An 18,423-nucleotide genomic window follows, 5' to 3' on the forward strand; every position below is an offset into this window, starting at 1 on the left:
TAGATACATAGATAGATGGTAACTAAATCTTGTTCATTTGCTGCTGTTGTATATTCATATTTATAGGATTCTTTTTTAATTGCCCTGTATTACGGTATATATTGTTGGCTAACTTGGGTGCTTGATGTAGAAAGTCAAGATATTAAATTTAATTATTTATCCACAAATCCCCTCATTATTTAAGTTTTTTCTTTTGAAAACAAATGTAACTGTGTTGGATGTTCTGGGCAACTTTCCACTTACATATGAATTGAATTTAGCAGCACATCTCACACCAGACTTCTCCAATGTGGTGCCCTCCAGATGTTGTTGGACTCCCAACTCCCATTGGTTCCAGCCAGCATAGCCTGTCATCATAGTCCAAAACAGTTGGCAAGCACCAGATTAGGAAAGGCTGGGCTACATTGTGATTGTCTGCATATGTAAAGGGCTTTGTTGCCAGCATGGTGGCAGTCTCGGTATTCTTGAAACGCAGTGACCTGGCTTGCACAGAGTGGTAAGCCATCATTTGTTTAAAAGTCTACAAGTTAACCACAAGTTGTCCCATGGACAATTAAACCAATGATTACTTGGTTTTCCAAATTTTGGTTTGTTGCTTCTCCTGCTTCTCTTGCCTTGTGCCTTTACAGTTTGGTAAGCATCTAGGATGGGGTGGTCAAACAAACCATGGTTAAGGAAGGATGCTGGGAGTGATGCCAGTTCATTTTAGAACAAACCAAGGTTCAAACCATTGCTGCAACAAACCATAGCTTCAGAGTGTAGTTTGTTGGCAGTAAGTAAACCATAGTTAAGTTGTTGGGCAGGGTTCACACATAACATTAAGTCAGTTTAGTGAACCATGGTTTAGTGTTATGTATGAAACCAGCCATGTTGTGACAAGCAAGATTTCCCCACTTTTAAGTTTCAAGTAAACATTACTGTTCTGTGCATGCATGTTCCCAAGGCTGAGAGGAGAGGCATTTCTAGCCCTGGCTATGTTTATTCTAACCCTGGATATTTTCTCTGGTTAATAGGCTAACCTCTTCCCTGCTGCTATTGTACATTTTGGATCTGAGATGCAGAAAGGTGAGTCATTTATCTTGTTCCTCTCCATAAGAAACTCTGCATAGTTGTTACATGAGCATCCAGATGAACTGTGTCCATGATTTCAGCTATGGTGGCTGAACTCTGGTTAATGTATTGGGCATAAATAAGTGGATATTTATAGCTCGGGGCTCTTAGAGGTTCATGAAACCTTTTTGTTTGAGGCAAATTAAATGATAGCCCAGTATGGAAATGATTGTAAGGGAAATGCCCACTCTGGTTTAAGGTGAAATGAAATGAATCTTAGTGCCATTCATGGTTTGCTGTAGAAATTTTGGGTCACAGGTGGCTTTTTTCCCAATTTGGGGGTGAGGCCTGTTTTTAGGTGAAAATCTGTGCTTCTTATGTACCACCCCTTTCTCAATTCTTTTTTTGACACAACTAGGGAGTACTCTTTGTCCTATTGTGTGTATCTTGAGTTAGCTAACAGCTGTAGAGATCTTTATCATGCAAAATAGGTGAGGTATTATCTTCTTTGAATTGGCCCATCTTCAGTTAGTGTGCAGAATTGCACACTTTTTCAGGGTAGGTATTTAGACCTTAAGTAAAAATTGGGTCAAAAGTATGGCAGCTTTATGTATATGTTCTGCATCTAACTTATTTTTTTTGGACCAGACACGAATAAATGTCCACATGAACATTTCAGTTATCTCTCACCATGGTTCACTGTTAATCTGAGGACAAATGTCTGTGTGGTGCATACTGTTCTGGACATCTTTAAAATGCAGCAGGACTGACCACCATAGTTGGATGGGCTTTAGGGGGATTTGTCTACAGGGGAGATCAGAGCAGGGTTGTGCTGCAAGTTGAAGATAACATCTGGTAGTCTCTCCTAATGGTTCAATTTACTAGGAAACTGCCAAGAACTAAATGATAAAAGAAACATATACAAGCAGGGGGGAACACCATCCCTGTCTGGCAGTTCTATTTTTGTGTAATATTGTTGTCTTTACTCAACTAGTTCACAGAATAGGCTCTGAGATAGGCAGATGTGTGTTCTAAAACACAATCTTAGAATTTTCGAGATAAATGTTTCACAGGTTTGGAGAAGAGTACTGAAGAGGATTAGTCCAGCTTGCTGAGGCTATTGGTTTCACAAAATAACAGAGTTGCATCAAGGGGGCTTCCTAGCTCTGAAGGACAAGAACTTTGTGTGAGGGGTGTGTGTGTCTGTTTTACAGATGACTGTCTGAGGTTGGACCTGGTGGAATCTGCCGTGTCCCCTTCTGAAGCTGACATCTTAGTAGCTAGGTAAGTAGAGTGTGAGTAATTCTTTTTGAAGCTGTTGTGGTTGAGTGAGTTATCATAGAATTGCAGAGTTGGAAGGAATCCCGAGGGTCATCTAGTCCAACCCCCTGCAGTGCAGGAATCTCAGCTAAAGCATCCATGACAGATAGCACCCAACCTCTGCTTAAAAAGCTCCAGTGAAGGAGAGTCTATCACCTCCCAAGTTATTGCCTTGCCCAATGAAGAGCTTGCCAGCAGTTTACAAAGCTTGCTTTTACACATGTTCTCCAACTCGCAGCTTTGAACATCCCAAATGAATGAAGAGAGGCCCCTGTGGTATCAAAAGCCATAGGGATTAGAAGGCATTTTTGCTGATACGCAACCTCTGGCTTTTGCAACAGTATTTGCAGTGCTTTGCATTTTGGAATATGTAAGCTTAGCAACCGGAAGACCAATATGAACATCTAATACTTAACTTTTCTCTCAGGCGGTTGTCTAAATCAGCACCTCCTACTAAGCGAAATTCAGATCCTGTTCTTAGTTCCCTACCTAAGCCAAATGAGACTGATGGGAGCGTGGCAAGAGGGCACTCAGAAGCAGCAGTGGCTCCTGAAGCAGCACAGCCACCAGTAAGGAGGACGCCATCTGGGAAAGTGCCAAAGTGGCTGAAGCTCCCAGGTAACACCTTAAGTATTACAGTAAGATACTTGTTCCTAGCCATTGTACTGCTCCTAAAAGATTCTGAGCGGCAGTCTGGCTTGTCAGCTAAGTGCATATCTGAATATCCTGATTTAGGGCTGGGAAGGAATTTCCCTCAAGCAGATCAGCGTTTTGCTTTCCTTTCCCACTACCCCCATACTCCTTTCTTACTACCCATCTTAGGCATGGTATGCCATGCTTGTCTCCCCCTGTAAAACGTGGCTGTGTTTAGTCTCCCACCAGCAGAGCCCTAAAATATTCTAATGTACTTTTCAGTTTGAAGGGACCTATCTTTTGGGAGGCTCTGGAAAGCTCAGCAGTGTGGAAGCTCCACTATATCGAAGTTTGTAGTAGAGGTGCTTTCACAGTTGCCTTATGTTTGCATTTCAGGTGGGAAGCGATGAAGGACTTGTGATCTCCACCTTCAGAAAGTTGCCTCACTTGGCTGAGAGGCAAGTTGGGTTGCTCTGTTTTCCTTCATGTGAAGCTGCCGAAAGACAGGGCCCAGCAAACGGATTTTTCAGAATAAAATTGCAAGCACCATTTTCTGTTGCCCATTCTGCTGCTCTGTGTGCAACATTATGTTTGGGCGGTGGGTAAAGCAGAGATACGCTCCAACTACTCTATCGTTTAAATAACATGAAGTAGGCACGGAAATTTGTAGAACTACTTTGCTGTATTTGTTGTGTAGGACCAGGATGTTGATGATAATTAAAAACCCAGTTGGGTGGTCATATATGACTCTAAAACAAAATAGAAAATTCTTTCCAGTAGCACCTTAGAGACCAACTGAGTTTGTTCTTGGTATGAGCTTTCGTGTGCATGCACACTTCTTCAGATACACTGAAACAGAAGTGTATGACTCTGTGACACTTATGTCAGTTGTCAGATGATCACCTTTGTGTTGTATAAATTGTCACCAAATCCCCTATGTTGGAGGTTTGCTTCTGGTAACCCATAGGACTTCATGCCTGCCACACGCTGGACACTCCTTTTCCAGTGATGCAGGCACCGCAAGTTGCTGCAATATTTTGTAGTTCTCAAAATCTGTTGGTAGATCTGAATGAAGAGGTGACTTAGAACCTGGCAACACTTATGAGAGGTCAGTGAATACTCTTTTGGGGTAATAAAAACACACACATCCCTGCAAAATTGCTTCAGACAACATAGGTTAGTGATAGCCAAAAAGGATGTCACCTCAAAGTCTTCAGTATGTTGTTTTTAATTCTTTAATGCCATTGGCAAGTAGAGGCAAGCCAGAATGCACTTCATGGTCATCTTTTGGAGCTTCAGATCCATAACGAAATTTGCATTGGCTTATCTTTTTAAATATTCCAGTGTTCCTGAGCCTCTTCCTACTTCCTTTTGAACACTAGCTTATGGTAGTTCCTGTTGATTTCATGCTGTCACTTCTTAATAAGCACACAGTTCGCTTTGCTTTTTCTGCATCTTTGAATCATGTATTTCTACACTGCTTTTCACTGGAAGAAAATATCACAAAGTGGCTTCCGAAAAAGAAAATGGAACAAAAAATAGGTCATACAATATATAAAGCGATAAAACAAGACAAATCACTACAAAAGTGCACAGATGTATTGCGCTTCAGGCTGAGCCCTACTTGAGGCTTCCATCAATTACTGGGAGCATTTAAGAAACAGCCAAATACTGGTTTTCTCCTTCCGCTACCCTCAGAGCCTTCAGATGTTCAACTAGTTCATATCTTTGTTGAAGTATTATTTTGTATTCCACCTGTACAGTATCTTTCTTTTTTTTAGCTGCCTTTTCTCCAGTTTAAGATGTCCTAATTTCTGTTTCCTTGGTTGCTTTTTCTAAACCAACTGCTAATAATTGTGCTCCCTCCATGTCCAGTCCCTGGCAGCACGAACGAGCACTGGCAACTGCTTCCTGTCAACCCATAGTTCAGATTAGACCAAGAAAGATCAGAGTGGCAGCAGCTTATGGCCCCTGCCCATCAGCAGTTTCAAGGGCTCGGGTTTCTGTGTCCTGGGAACTTCCTAACCATGCCAGCTCCTGATACCAGGCTTGCCAGAAGGCTGCCAAAATAGTAGCAAGGTGGAAAATATTTACTCTGGGGGGAGAAAAACACCTCTGGATTGCTAGTTGGCATCATTTTGGTCTGAACTGCAATAATATCTGGTAGTTTTCAGAACTTTTGACGTTTGTTCTCAATGAAAACACTGTTAACAGTATTATATAAAAATACATTACAAAACAGGAAAAAATATGTTATTCTAACTGAGGACTTTTACAATGATTATTCCAATATGCAGCAAAAGAAGCCCATCTGTGCAGCGGTTAATCACAATTTGTTTCCAGTTGGAGTCATATCAATATATAGTTGGCATGTCCATTTCTGCTACAAAGAGTGCTTTCCCAGCTCCTTCGTTATAATTACAAATGCAGTAACTAGCATTTTCAATTAGAGCTTTGTGGTGCATTAGCATTTCTCCCCAACAATATCATAAAAAGGAACAGGTTGCAGCTTAATCCAGATTGTTATCAAATGGATGTTTTCCCCATAAAATTCACTAACCAGAAGGTATTCTCATCACATATGTTGAACTTCCACCCATATATGTTGACTCATTTAAATCATTTAGTCTTGTCACTCACTTCTCCCTCCTCCCCGGTCATATTCATAATGTGCATACATCACATTATAAGCTAGGGATACGTGGTAGAGGAGCTGGCAAAGTATGTATTGCTGTGGATACATGCAGATTGCTCTAAGATGAGACATGCAAGGTAGCTCAGCCATATACAGGGCAGCACTGAGCCAACTGAGTGCACTATTCCTCCAGCCCTTAGTGAATTCAAACCGTAACCCCTATTAAATAATCAGTTGCTGAGGAAGGCCATTGAGGGCTACAGGTCCTTAAATAACATCTGCACCCATCTCTTACCATGACAACAGTATGGTGCTCCCTAAACACTTGTGCAACTTCAAAGGCTTCTGGATCCAAGTATGATGCAGTTGCCCCTCTGTAAATAGTTGTGAAGTTAAGCTAATTTCTTTAACCCTGTGCTATGCTATTAAAAGGCCCTGGCTCTTCTACATAAGTTGATGAATAAGTGGAGGAGGAGAAATATCTCTGCTGCAGGCTAACAGATCAGGCTAGTTTGATGCTAGATGGGTGCTAAGAGTTACACTTTTTCTGTGAGAGTGCATAATTTGTAGGTGTATGGAAGCAGGGTGACCATAAGAGGCCTTTCAATTAGTCCCTTTTTGAATTGCACATCCTCTCCACCTACTTGTTTGGGTTCTCTATCAATTCAGAGTAACCTGCTTCCTGTTCAGTGGGCCTGACATGGCCCATTTCCCTCCTGCCCCCTGCTTTTCCAACAAAGAAAACAAGAGCATTGTACCATCTGAATGAACTTCAAAGTGGCTGGAAGGGGCACCAAGGGTTCCTGGCACTTGTCATTGTCTCCCAGACTGACCAACATTTCCCTTCAGGTCTAATTACTTCCAAATGCTTCCAGCCGCTTTGAAGAAAACCAGGAGGGGATGGGGCGGGGGAGGGACAAGGTAGGGAGAAAAGCTTCAGAGCGCACAGGGAGCAGGGAGCAGTTAAAATAGCAAAGGAACAGATCTTTTAATGTCACCCAAAAACTGAGCCACCAAAGAAGATGAGTGTGTAAGACAACAGCTGATGAAAACTGAATCCTGCTTGTAGCTGTGCTGTTCCACACACACTGCTGCCATCTGTGGTGCTGGGAGGGTGGCTGCTACAGAAGACAAAGTGGAAACTAAATCCAGGCAAGGTTAGGACAGTGCCAGTTCTAGCCTTATTACCCTTACCTGGAAGAATGTGGTCTGTGTGGTTCTTCAGTAAGTCCATCTCTCTGTGCTAGGAGCTTGGCAGGTCTCATCTTTCTGCACTCTACATTGGAGGTTTCTAATTGTTTCCTTTGGGCCAGTTAGTGTTGACACCCAAGCTGCTTTCTGGTTTTCCCTGTGATCTGCCCTTTGTATCTTTATACTGTAAGATCAGTCGCATAATCAAGCAGCCAGCATTCTGCGCTGAAATGTTGTTCAAACAGAACACACACACTGCTGTTAGGACAGATCATACGCATTAGCATATGGGTCTCTGGCTGAAAGGTGTATGTGTGTTCTTGAAAAACAGAATTTTGTTTTATTGCTATATTTTTATTACAAGCCATGGAGGGAAACAGGGAAGGGATGACGCCCTGCGGATTGAAGCCCCAGACTGAAAATGCCAAGCTGTCTTGTTTCTGAATTTTGACCATAAAGTTACTTACATTTGAAAGGTTGAGGGTTGTTGTTTTTTTCACTCACAACATTTTCATTAGAAACTGTTCCTTGAAAAATGTAAAACAATTAGTTGATGCTGCTATAGTTTCTATACTGTAGTAATGTTTGCTGTTAGACACATGTACCTCATAATCCCTAATTTTGGGTGGTCATTCAGTTCTTGCTTTTGCTCGTGTCTTCCTTCAAAGCAGAGTTGGGGGACATGTGGTTGGACTCTCATCAGCTTCAGCCAGCATGGCCAATGGTTAGAGAAGATTGGACTCACAGTCCAACAACATACGGAGAGTGGCAGGTTCCCCCACCTCTTGTTCAGAGAGCCCTTCTTTTCTGTACTTGCACACATCCTGCCCTGTGTCAGATGCAAAATCTGCACTAGTTGCTGACTCACTTGCCTATCCTAAAACAACTGAGCAGGTAAGAGTGCTGGTTTGATTCCTACCTACACTGTCACTTGAAAAAAAAATCCCTCTGATTGTATGTAGTAGTATCAATTTTATTCTGCCTTCCTTTCTCCCGGGCAACAGATACTTTAACACTGATACATATGCAATTGTAAAGTGTAGAGTGTTTCTTCTAGGAGCAATGATCAGTCAGGTGTGCATTAGGCAGACTGGTGCATAGGGACTACAGCTCAGGGCCTGTGTTCGAAGGCTGAATTGCAACCAGGGTAGGGCTATGAATAGATTCAACTGCAGCAGCAATAAAAAGCACCCATCAGATAATCTCTAGAGTCTCAAAATTAAAATCTTGATCATGTTGAAATGGAGATGCAGCCTGACTAGCGCTTCCAACTACATTGTATGGTTGAATCACCTCTCTCTGCTGCCAGCCTTTTTATTCCAAATAAATTTGTTTGGTACTGCATGCAAACTCATTGTGCCCTGTTTAAGACCAAGACTTTTAATATTACATCTCTATCCCAGAGTTCAATGGGACTTAACACCCAAGTAAGTGTACACAGGATTGTAGTATAAATAAGGTGAAAAAGGGAGCCAGTTCCCTCTGTCCCATTCATAGAGTGGGTAATGGGGAAGGATAGCATATTACGATAACCCCCCTCCCCCATTTTTAGCACCAGGTTTGGGCCATAATTTGGATTTCCCCTTTAGAAATTTAAACAGAGACATCCTGTTAAGTCACTGTGCAAGTGTATGCAGAACAGAGACCTACATGTGTTTTAGTTTAGCTTTGCTGTGGGTACATGTGTGTTTAAACCCATATTAAATGTTCTGTAGTACATTCACACCCCTTGCTTAATGGGGGATTAAGCTTTGTGTGTAGTCAAAGCTGCTCAACTCTGGTGATCGGCCTGTTTTATACAATTCAGAGCTATATATGAAGCAGCTGCCTGGGCCATTTGCTGGTCCAAGGCCTAGACTACATTAAACCAAATGGAAATGGAGAAGATACTTGCAAAATACAGAAAAAGTTAGCCTGTAAGGCTGTTAACATTTTTGACCAGATCATTTTGAGCTCAGTGAGACTTGCTTCTGAGTAACTATGATGAGACTAAAAGCAAGGTTTTAGGCTGGTACTTTAAGACACTTTGCTTAACAGATGGCTGTAAAATTCTGACTGATGAGATACCTTTAACTTATAGCCTAAGCCCTACAGGTATCCTTAATTTACATGTCAAGAGCCAGTGTGGTACACTGGTTAGACTAGTGTGGGTCTGAGAACACACTGATTCAAATCTGCATTCAACCAGGAAGCTCACTGGGTGACCTTGGGCCAGTTGCCATCACACAGCCTATCCTACTTTACAGGGTTGTTGTGAGGATACAAATGGAGAAGAACTATGTACAGTAGTAGTTGGGAGACACAGACAAAATTAAACACTGTCTTTAACAGTAGTATACTTTGTATGATGCAACAGAGCGCAACATTGTTTTCCTGCTTTGTCACAACTGAGAAAAATAGCTATGACATAAACATTGCACTACCATACTGTATTTGTCTAATGCAGACATAGCAAAGAGCTACAAATTCAATTTCTGGTTCAAGAAACCAGGTCGGAAAGAATAATGCCTAAGAGAACAACTCCCAGCTAGGCTAGACTACGTGGACAAATACTTTGACCTGATACAAGGAGCTTCCTAGGGTTTAGTGTTAATATGCACTGATAAATTCACTTCTGTTTTTAAAATCTGATGAAGATGAGAATACTGGAAACACTAAACCAAAGTTAAAAGGCTAGAATTTGCCAGAATTGCCACGAGTGGTAAGGGATCGTTGGAGTTGTACCGTAGAACAGCAACAGCTTACTCACCCCTGTGCTAAACCATGGTTGAGGCTGACAAAGGCAGAACAGGAGAAAGGGACGTTGCTTTTGTAATTTATAGGCCATGGTTTGTAGGAAGACAGCATTATGTCAGTTCTGGGAAACAGCAGCATTCCACCTAACCCTCATCCTGTGTTTTCCACCATAAACATTACTGAGTATTTCAGAGCCAGCATTCAAAGCCAGCAGCCCTTCGTCCCTGTCGTTACCAATATGTAGCTACTGGTACCTTAGGTATAGCTTGCGCATGACTTTTCTTTCAGGCAGCATGGCTGCTAACCACTAGCTGACAGTTATCATTGCTGCCTTGGTCTTGTTCTGCCTCTTGGTGCACTCCTCTCTATATCCATTCGGAAGTAAGCCCCGTTGAGTTCAATGGAGTGTAGGCCCAGATTTCTGGGTATAGGATTGCATCCTGTCAGTACCTCAAGTGGCAATTGTTTCTCCCTCAATAGGCCTAGCCTTTATTTTGCAGCAGAAAAAAAGATTCATTAGGCTACGCCCTGCCCCCATGTATACGGTTTACTATTTCACAGCTCTCTTCTCTCCCCCACTCCTGCCCCGCTGACACAGAGGGGCTGGGCCGTGCGTGATGTGGGATCCTCACACATGCTGTTTGTTATTCTGCCCCTTTTTGAAAGTTTTTCTTTCGTCCTACAAAGAGGGTGTGTGGGGGGGGGGAGGCCAAACGACTCTTTGAAGCTACTTGACTTTCTATGATTAATTGCAACAAGGAGCCCCGCGCAAAGGAGGGAGACTATTTTTGATTTATTGAAGTTTCTTTGTGAGAACAAATTTATAGCAGAGGGAAGCAGCTTCTGAGAGGAATATCAAATGGTTAAAAGGTTCCAAGCACTCTTTGATGTCATGGCCCCAGTGGAATGCTGGAAAGGATTGAGGGACAAGCACTGTTTATTTATAAAATAAAGATCAGGTACCTGCTGCTGGCACAGACCCGGGGCTCGGCTCCTGTTTAAGAACTCAGACAGCAGACAAGCCCGGAGCTGGCCTTTAAATGCCTGCTGAGGTGATGAGAGCCCACGGTGTGGGGAAAGCTCCAGGCATACTCACTCTTTCCACACACCCCTTCAGGAAGGCACCTGCTTCTCCCATTGGAAAAGAAAGTGTAGACTCTGCCTAGCTGTGAATCGGAAACAGCATCAGGTTAGGACGCAGCCTCAGATGGTGAGGCGTCACTGACTCCCGGCATCCCGTCACAAAGAGGGAGGGGTGGGGGAGAAAGAGAAATGATTCCAGCCCTTAGCAAGTCAGCCTTTGGCCATCATGAAGTGCACAGAAAGAGAGATAGCAAACAACCACAACTGTGCCAGCAAGGAAGGAGAGAGGTGATGAGAATATCGTCCGAGCAAGCAGAATCACTGCGGGGCAGATTCCATTTCAAAGCCTGTATTCCACTTTGCTCCAGAGGTCAGGCCACGATCTTCCCTCTAGCAGGAATGTGGGCTTTGCCCCATCAGGTTTCTAGAAGTCCAAAAGCTGTAAACATTAAGCGTTTTAAAGTTACTGTGAGCAAAGAGTTCTCCCCAAACTGTTTGGCTGATTTGCCTGAGTTCCAGTTGCCCAGTGAGGATATTACTAACCAGCCAAACATCCCCCCAAAGGAAGGGGATTAAGATGCCTTTGCCCACATCCTTATCCTGTTAATTTAGGAATCCAAGATGTGCATTACATACCAGCTGCGGCAGCACTTTTTCCACGTGCTCCACATCCACCCTGGTCAGGTCCTCTGTTTGAGCCTGCCGTGCGGCTCGTGCGGCTGCCTCTGCAAGAAACACACAAGGCAGGCGAGGTGCAACAAGTAGGTACTGGGAAGGGTAACAGAAATGGCCTTTAGGAAGGAATGAAATCAGTCAAGTAACAAAAAATTTACTTTTGAGAGGCTTTGCTTGGGAACAAATAAGTCTGCAATTCACAGTATTAATACTGGACTTTCAGCTCAGGAAGTGTTAACTTCTCACCACTCAGCACTTTTTCCTTGCCCAAAATTGTTCTCAACGTTCAGGCAAATGATCCCCAAGCAAAGCATGTGCTACCTTCTGAATGTGCACATGTCCACCTAGCCGTTGAGGCTCCAAACAGTCATGGAAGGGGTGCCTATGGCCCTCCAGATGCTGCTCAACTCCAATTCCCATCAGCCTCAGTTAGCATAGCCAGTGGCTGCAGATGATGGGATATGTAGTCTTCCAACATCTGAAGGGTCCCAGGTTCCCCACCCCTGCAGCAGATCATGAACTCAAGACTGCTGAGAAAGTCCTAAGCTTTATATATCTGATGGAAGCATCATTAAAAATAAGCTTTCAGCATTTAAGCTGTACCTTTTCTGTATCAAGCCTGGAAAATTGAGCTCTATTGCCCAGCTATAGTGTAAGGTTTCATGAAGAATCTACTAGTTTCTGATAAAGATCAGGGGTTTTTTTTCTTCAGGACTTGGTTTTTGTGCCGAACCAAGATTTAGCTTGTCCTGCTTTCTTCCCTTTAGTATCTCCTGTCGACTTGTACTGCCTTCTGAACGAGCAGTGAGGCTACAACTTAAAAGAAAAAAGACTTTTTATAGTCTTCTGATTTTTGCACTAAATTTCGTCCTTCTATATGCCACATGTCATTCATCTGTGACGGCCATTCTATGGAAAAAAGGCACAGTCCTTTACAACTTACCTCGCACGAACACTTTGAGCATTTCTGCCATGAGCAACAGAGCATCACCGCTGACTGGAAAGAGGGGGGAAAGTAACCATGAGAAGTGCCCAGCCCAGTTATCTGCCCACAACCCAGGAATCATGGTTACCTCCAATATTCCAGGGCATGATCTCTCTACAGAAAAGTTTGGCAAGATTGCGAGCAGGAATTGGCCTCTTTATTGAGACAGAAGGGAAAGCAATTACCTCGTGTTTTGTCATCTTTGAAGTGGAGCTGGAGCAGTTTGTTCACAGTCTCCTGCATGGAAAGGAAATCAGTCAAGGGGTGTTAATGGAGAAAAAGTGAATCTCCCTGTCTTTCCATTTCAAAGAGATATAAAATAGGTAAAGCAATATCTTTTATGAGATCAACTTCTGCCGGTGTAGGAGCACATCAAAAGAAGCTCAGCCAATAAAGTATATTACCTTACCTGTTTTGCATCTCATTCTCTGGGACCAAGAGAGCAACAACTATTGATGCCAATCTTCCATCCCTGGGCAGGGACCACATAACTGGCTCCATCACCCACCATTTCTCTATTGCTGAGGCCCAAACTTTTTTATTAATCAGCGATAATTCTCCCCACCAACTGCCTTATTGTGCTATCTTATTTATAGGGGTTTTTAATTCTGCCTTTCTACTCTGAATACAAGGGTGCCCAAGTTGGCTCTCATCAGGGTAAAAACAATACATAATCAGAACACTAAATCTCAAAAAACAGCAGCAGCCAACAAGACCATACTTGAGATGAAAAAAGGAAAAAAGACACTGAAGTTGGGCCAAAAGCTAACAAGAAGGTCTTAAACCTGAGGCAGAAGACCAAAAAGCAAGCGGACTAAGTGACTCTTCCTAGCCAGACAGTTCTACAACCTGGGTGCTCCAAACAGAACAGCCCACTTTTCATGTTCCCATCCATTGTACCTCAACTGATGGTAGGACATGCAGGAGGAGCCTTTTCAACCCAGCTCAGTGGCTGGGTAGAATTGCATGAGATTAGAAGCCTCATCATGTTAAACAATTTTTAGTTGACTAGTCAACAACATCCAAATTCACACATGAATTTCCAAGAATAGGTCGCTCACTTGCACCTTCAAAAAGGAAAACAAACATTCACTGCCAGATGGAAAAGCCCTTTTTAGCATTTGCTCTTCCGTTCTGTTAGAACCAGAATAACCCAAAGAAATAAGGTATATGCCCTTAGCTTACAACCCTCCCAATAAAAAATGATGGCCTCCCATTAACTAACTAGGGTCGCATCCAGTATCCAAAATTGTGCTTAGGCAGGGCAAGGACTTCTGCATACACAAAGGGTCTCTCCCAACCACCACTGCACCAATCTGCTCTGGAGGTTTGGGGAAACCCCAGAAAAGATTTATTTTATTTATTTCATATTTATTCCATCTTTTCCTCTAAGTTAACTTTCAGTTCTTGGTAGAGATGTTACTACATCAAATCCAGTGAAGTGGGATTTACTAATTTTAGCCCTGGCTTTCTGGACTGGTATATAAAGTAGCACTGCACACTAAGAGAAGAAAGATGTATAAAAATGAGAGTCATGAAAAACTATGCATTACAGTGACTTACAGTTTTAGGAATTAAGAATTGCTCAAGAAAGGGACCGGTATGAATGTAAGTACTAACATAAGCTGCAGTGACTGTCCCCTGAATCATTTCAGATGAACCAGAAAACTGCATCTTTGTAAAAGCAAATTGAGCAGCTAGGCCACAAGTGAAGAATGTTTGTGGTGTACTGCAGATATAAAAACATTTCAAGGAAAATGCAGTTGTGTTGTATTAACAAAAACAGCATAAGGAAGACACCAGTGGCAACAACATTATACTGGTTCAGTACTTGAGTGTTTGAAAATTCAACAAACACTGAACAACAAAATATGACTACAGATGAAACTCGAATACTGGTAATTAGAATATCGTGGAAAGGTTCATTTCTTTCAGTAATTCAACTTAAAAGGTGAAACCAATATATGAGATAGACTCATGACATGCAAAGCGAGATATGTCAAGCCTTTATTATAATTGTGATGATTATGGCGTACAGCTGATGAGAACCCCAAATTAACAATTTCAACTTTGGGGTTTTCACCAGCTGTATGCCATAATCATCATGATTATAACAAATAAACGCTTGACATATCTCGCTTTACATGTCATGAGTCTACCTCATATATTAAACTCCAGTAGCTAATGAAAACAATTGCTTACATAAATGGACTTTTCCATGATATTCTAATTTTTCAAGTTTCACCTGTAAGTGCTTGGAGTACATAGTATGAGAAAGGATGAAGGAACTCTTGGGAAACAGACTTCAAGAGATATATTAACAATGGCTAAATATCTTAACAAGTTGTCAGACAAAAGGGTGATCTACCAGAGCAGTTAAAGTATAGAGCACCAGCAAAATAGGTTGACTGCTATTCATTTATCTCCAAGCATTTTAATCTTGCTTTTCTGTTTTAAAAAGACACCGAAATAACATCTATATAATACAATGTAAAAGCTAACAGCAAAAGCTTCTTAATTTTAGGAACAACTGATTAATGGATCAAGTTATTCGTTCTATGGAATTTGTGGTAGTTTAAGTAACTTATGAAATAAGTTTTTGATTCTGGAGGCGAATTCAAAATATCTTTTTCAATTCCTGATTAAATCAGTATTACCCAACCTGATTCTCTCTAGCTGTTGTTGACTACAATTCCCATCATCCCTATTGGCTGTTCCCACCGGCGCTGATGTGAGTTGGGATCCAAAACATCTGGAGGACAACAGGTTTGGGAAGGGTTAATTAAAATGTCAAACTCTTTCTTCATCCAAATGGAAAATACTAGCTTGAGTAATGTTTGCTAAGAAAGCCCTACCCAACACCCCTAGGAGGGACTGGCTGTTAAAATAATAATGACAAATAAGATCTAGGCAGGACTGTACAGAAATGTCTGTAATCAGGATGCTGGTTACCAAAGCTGGATTTTAAAAAGTGCCCCCAGATTCTGTTACAAAGGATTTCTAATGATGCTACCATGATAATTTCATTTCATAAGCGGTTAATCAGCCGTCTGAGCCTTAACTCTGTACCAGAGTCAGAAACATAGGGATATGCCTTAAAGCAGTGTTTTTCAACCACTGTTCCGTGGCACACTAGTGTGCCGCGAGATGTTGCCTGGTGTGCCGTGGGAAAAATTGAAAAATGACTTTATATATAGTCAATATAGGCACAGAGTTAAATTTTTTAACATTTTCTAATGGTGGTGTGCCTCGAGATTTTTTTCATGAAACAAGTGTGCCTTTGCCCAAAAAAGGTTGAAAAACACTGCCTTAAAGTAAGTCAGACCATTGCTCTGTCTAGCTCAATATTGTCTATGCAAGGTATGAAGAACCTTTGGCACTCCAGATGCTGCTGTACTACAATTCCCATCAGCTCCAAGAAGCATGACCAATGGCCAGGGATCACGGGAGTTGAAGTTCAGCAGTGTGCGGAGGCCAAAGGTTCCCCACATCTGGTTGACATTGATGGGAAGTTGCTCTCCAGGATTTCAGACAAAGGTCTTTTCCGACCCTAGCTGGAAATGCTGGGGACTGAACTAGGGACCTATTGCATGCAAAGCAAATGTTTTGCCACTGACTACAATCTTTCCTCTAAATTGAAATCAAAGGGTTTGGGCATGCCTAACTCAGCATAACATCTAGATTAGTATATAAAGAATCCTTTGCACAAGAAGGAAAGGCTTACGGGTTTTATCACATGGGCCTGCTAGAAAATAAAATACAAAATTAACTAGGCTGTAGCGCTACCTGCTGCATATATCTGGAAGTGCTCTGGAGAGTTTCACCAGTTTGCCATATTCCATTAAGAGGGTCAGTAGGAAAGGGACTGAAAGTCTGCCAATATCACGATGCCGTTCTACAAAGCTATGGCACGTGGAATGCTAGCTACAATTCTGGTTGCCTTGTGTGATCAAAGGACTGAATCAACTACCTTATGAGGAAAAGTTGCATTTTTGGGGCCTCAGAGTGAGTATTTGGGGGGAGGGCATGACAAAGGGGCATACAACGATGCGATGTGGAGAAAATGAACGGAGAGAAGCTTTTCTCCCTCCCTCCTATTAATTGAACTCATGAGTCATCCAATGAAATTGAATGTTGGAAGATTCAGGACAGGCAAAAGGGAGTTCTTCACACAGCACATATGGAATTTGCTTTCCCAAAATGTAGTGATGTCTACCAATGTGGATGGATTTAGAAGGGGATTAGTCAAATTCACAGGGGATATCATGACTACCAGCCATGGCTAAATTCACTATCAAAGGCTGTAGGTGTTTGAACAGCGTTTACTGGGAATCAAAAGTTGGGAGAGTGCTGTTGCGCTCAAGCCTTGCTTACGGGCTTCCCATCAGCATTTGGTTGGCCAGTTTGAACAGGGTTCTAGATTATATGTGCCTTTGGTATGATCTAACAGGACTCTTCTTACATGCTCTTATCATGAAAGTGTGAAAGTGCATTTAAAGCATTTTTACCATATTCTTTGGCCAAAAAGTCTCCCAGGGCAGCTTACAAGGATCAGTCTTATTACAGGATGAATGGAGAGACATCTGCTCTGAACTCCCAAAAGTTCAACATCATTTACATCTCGCAACAGGTCCTGGGCTACCACTCAGGTTTCTAGCTACAATCCTAACTACTACTGTGGCCTGGAGGGGCTGAACAAAGTAGCAGGACCAACACTGCATCCACAGCTCTGCCACCATTACCAGGGGGGATGCTGGAGCAAGGAAGTAAGTGTATCACAGCAGAAGCCTGGAGCTGGTGCAGCAATCAGGCCTGATGACATAACACAGCATCACTGGGACAAGCTTGGGATCCAACAGCACATCTGACAGGGTGAAGGGGAGCTCCATATTTGTGACGTGGTGCCCGTTATCTCCCTGCAGGCAGCAGGGCTGGGCAGAGAGACACCTCTGCCCAATTCAACCCCCTCTCCAGCCTGGTGTGAAGGGGATTTAGATTGTTCTGTACTTCCAGGGTCGTTCCCATTTATTTGCTTTCTTCCCCAACAGTTTCATGGCGCAGTCATTTACCATATCTAGATATGTTTTGCTTTATCACCGCCTGAATGTGAGTTTACCTAAGCAACTTGAAGGCAGCTGAAGTTACCCATTATTACAACATCCATTATTACAATTATTTTCACACCCCCAGCCCTCAGATTTCTACAGCAAATGAAGGCCATTACAAAATGACCTGCAGACAGACATAATATTATGGTGGGTAAGCAGCCCTGGCTAACTTACAAATCTGGATGCTAGGGGCAAAAATATCCCTCAAGCAAGAGGGGGGGCCCACTGGAGAGGGCTTAAACACTACCAGTTCATTTCTCTCCCCAACACCACTTTATAGTGGAACCTCCTTGGTCCTTCCCCAACCCCATTCCACATCCAGCGCCTACCCTTTAAGGAAACCACCCCAGCTTCTGAGCACCCACCATCTGATTTGCCAGAAAAAGATTAAGCCCAACTCTTGCAGCCCTGAATTGGCCAAGCTGCTCTATCTATCCACTATTCTTTAGTGCCCCCAAAACCAAATAAGACCCTTCCTCTAAACCTGTGCTTCCCAAACTTGGGTCTCCAGCTGTTGTTGTTTTTTTTACTACAACTCCCATCATCCCTAGCTACCAAACTAGGGGTGGTGGGAATTGTAGTCGAAAAGCAGATGGAGATCAAAGTTTGGGAAACACTGGCAGTCTAAACCAAAAGCCCTCCCAAGACACAGATCTTCTCTGAGGGGAGCTCTTTAGCCTTCGCAGCAGGATTTGCAGAACTTGTCAAGCCACTGAAATAACTTACACAGAAACCTTCCCAAGTTCCTGTCGTAACATTTTAGCGCGTGTGTGTAAACTCTGAACTCTCAGGGCTCCCTTTCACACACACCCTTTAACCGCAACCCATCACTTTCCAAGGTGAATTCCCTCCCGGCCCCCTGCTCCCCCCGCCCCCGTCCCGACCTTTTTGAAGCCTTTCGCGCCTTGTTCCCTCTTCTCCATTTCAAAGAGGACCCGCCCTCTTGACTCTCCTCCGCAATCACTGCCCAGAGTAGGCGCCGGAAGTCCCGAGGGATCAGGGCATCG

The 18,423-nt window shown here is 42.8% G+C and overlaps 2 protein-coding genes across 2 annotated transcripts in view; one reads left to right on the forward strand and one right to left on the reverse strand.

Annotated features, from left to right (window-relative positions):
• Positions 1–3,554, forward strand: part of ASPSCR1 (ASPSCR1 tether for SLC2A4, UBX domain containing) — a 63,732-nt gene extending 60,178 nt beyond the window's left edge. Inside the window, exons 13-16 of the mRNA XM_033139108.1 lie at positions 1,014–1,065; positions 2,265–2,334; positions 2,798–2,988; positions 3,400–3,554. Of these exons, the coding sequence (XP_032994999.1) occupies positions 1,014–1,065; positions 2,265–2,334; positions 2,798–2,988; positions 3,400–3,413 (327 nt within the window). The 3' untranslated portion in view covers positions 3,414–3,554. The remainder of the gene's footprint in view (positions 1–1,013; positions 1,066–2,264; positions 2,335–2,797; positions 2,989–3,399) is intronic.
• Positions 3,555–10,334: 6,780 nt separating this feature from the next.
• Positions 10,335–18,423, reverse strand: CENPX (centromere protein X). Its single transcript, XM_033139109.1, has 5 exons — positions 18,301–18,423; positions 12,494–12,545; positions 12,267–12,320; positions 11,285–11,373; positions 10,335–11,087 (listed from the first exon to the last, which is right to left on the reverse strand). The coding sequence occupies exons 1-5, from the start codon at positions 18,337–18,339 to the stop codon at positions 11,073–11,075; spliced, it is 249 nt and encodes an 82-aa protein (XP_032995000.1). The 5' UTR covers positions 18,340–18,423; the 3' UTR covers positions 10,335–11,072.

This window comes from Lacerta agilis, chromosome 2, assembly GCF_009819535.1.
Source record: "Lacerta agilis isolate rLacAgi1 chromosome 2, rLacAgi1.pri, whole genome shotgun sequence".
Classification (NCBI taxonomy): Eukaryota; Metazoa; Chordata; class Lepidosauria; order Squamata; family Lacertidae; genus Lacerta; species Lacerta agilis.

Coding starts and splice junctions, on each gene's coding strand:
- CENPX (XM_033139109.1), bottom strand. CDS start 18,339: ATGGAGAAGAGGGAACAAGGCGCGAAAGGCTTCAAAAAG. Junction 12,546..18,300: donor GCGCGAAAGGCTTCAAAAAG/GTCGGGACGGGG, acceptor CTTTCCATGCAG/GAGACTGTGAACAAACTGCT. Junction 11,374..12,266: donor GCTCAAAGTGTTCGTGCGAG/GTAAGTTGTAAA, acceptor TGTTTCTTGCAG/AGGCAGCCGCACGAGCCGCA.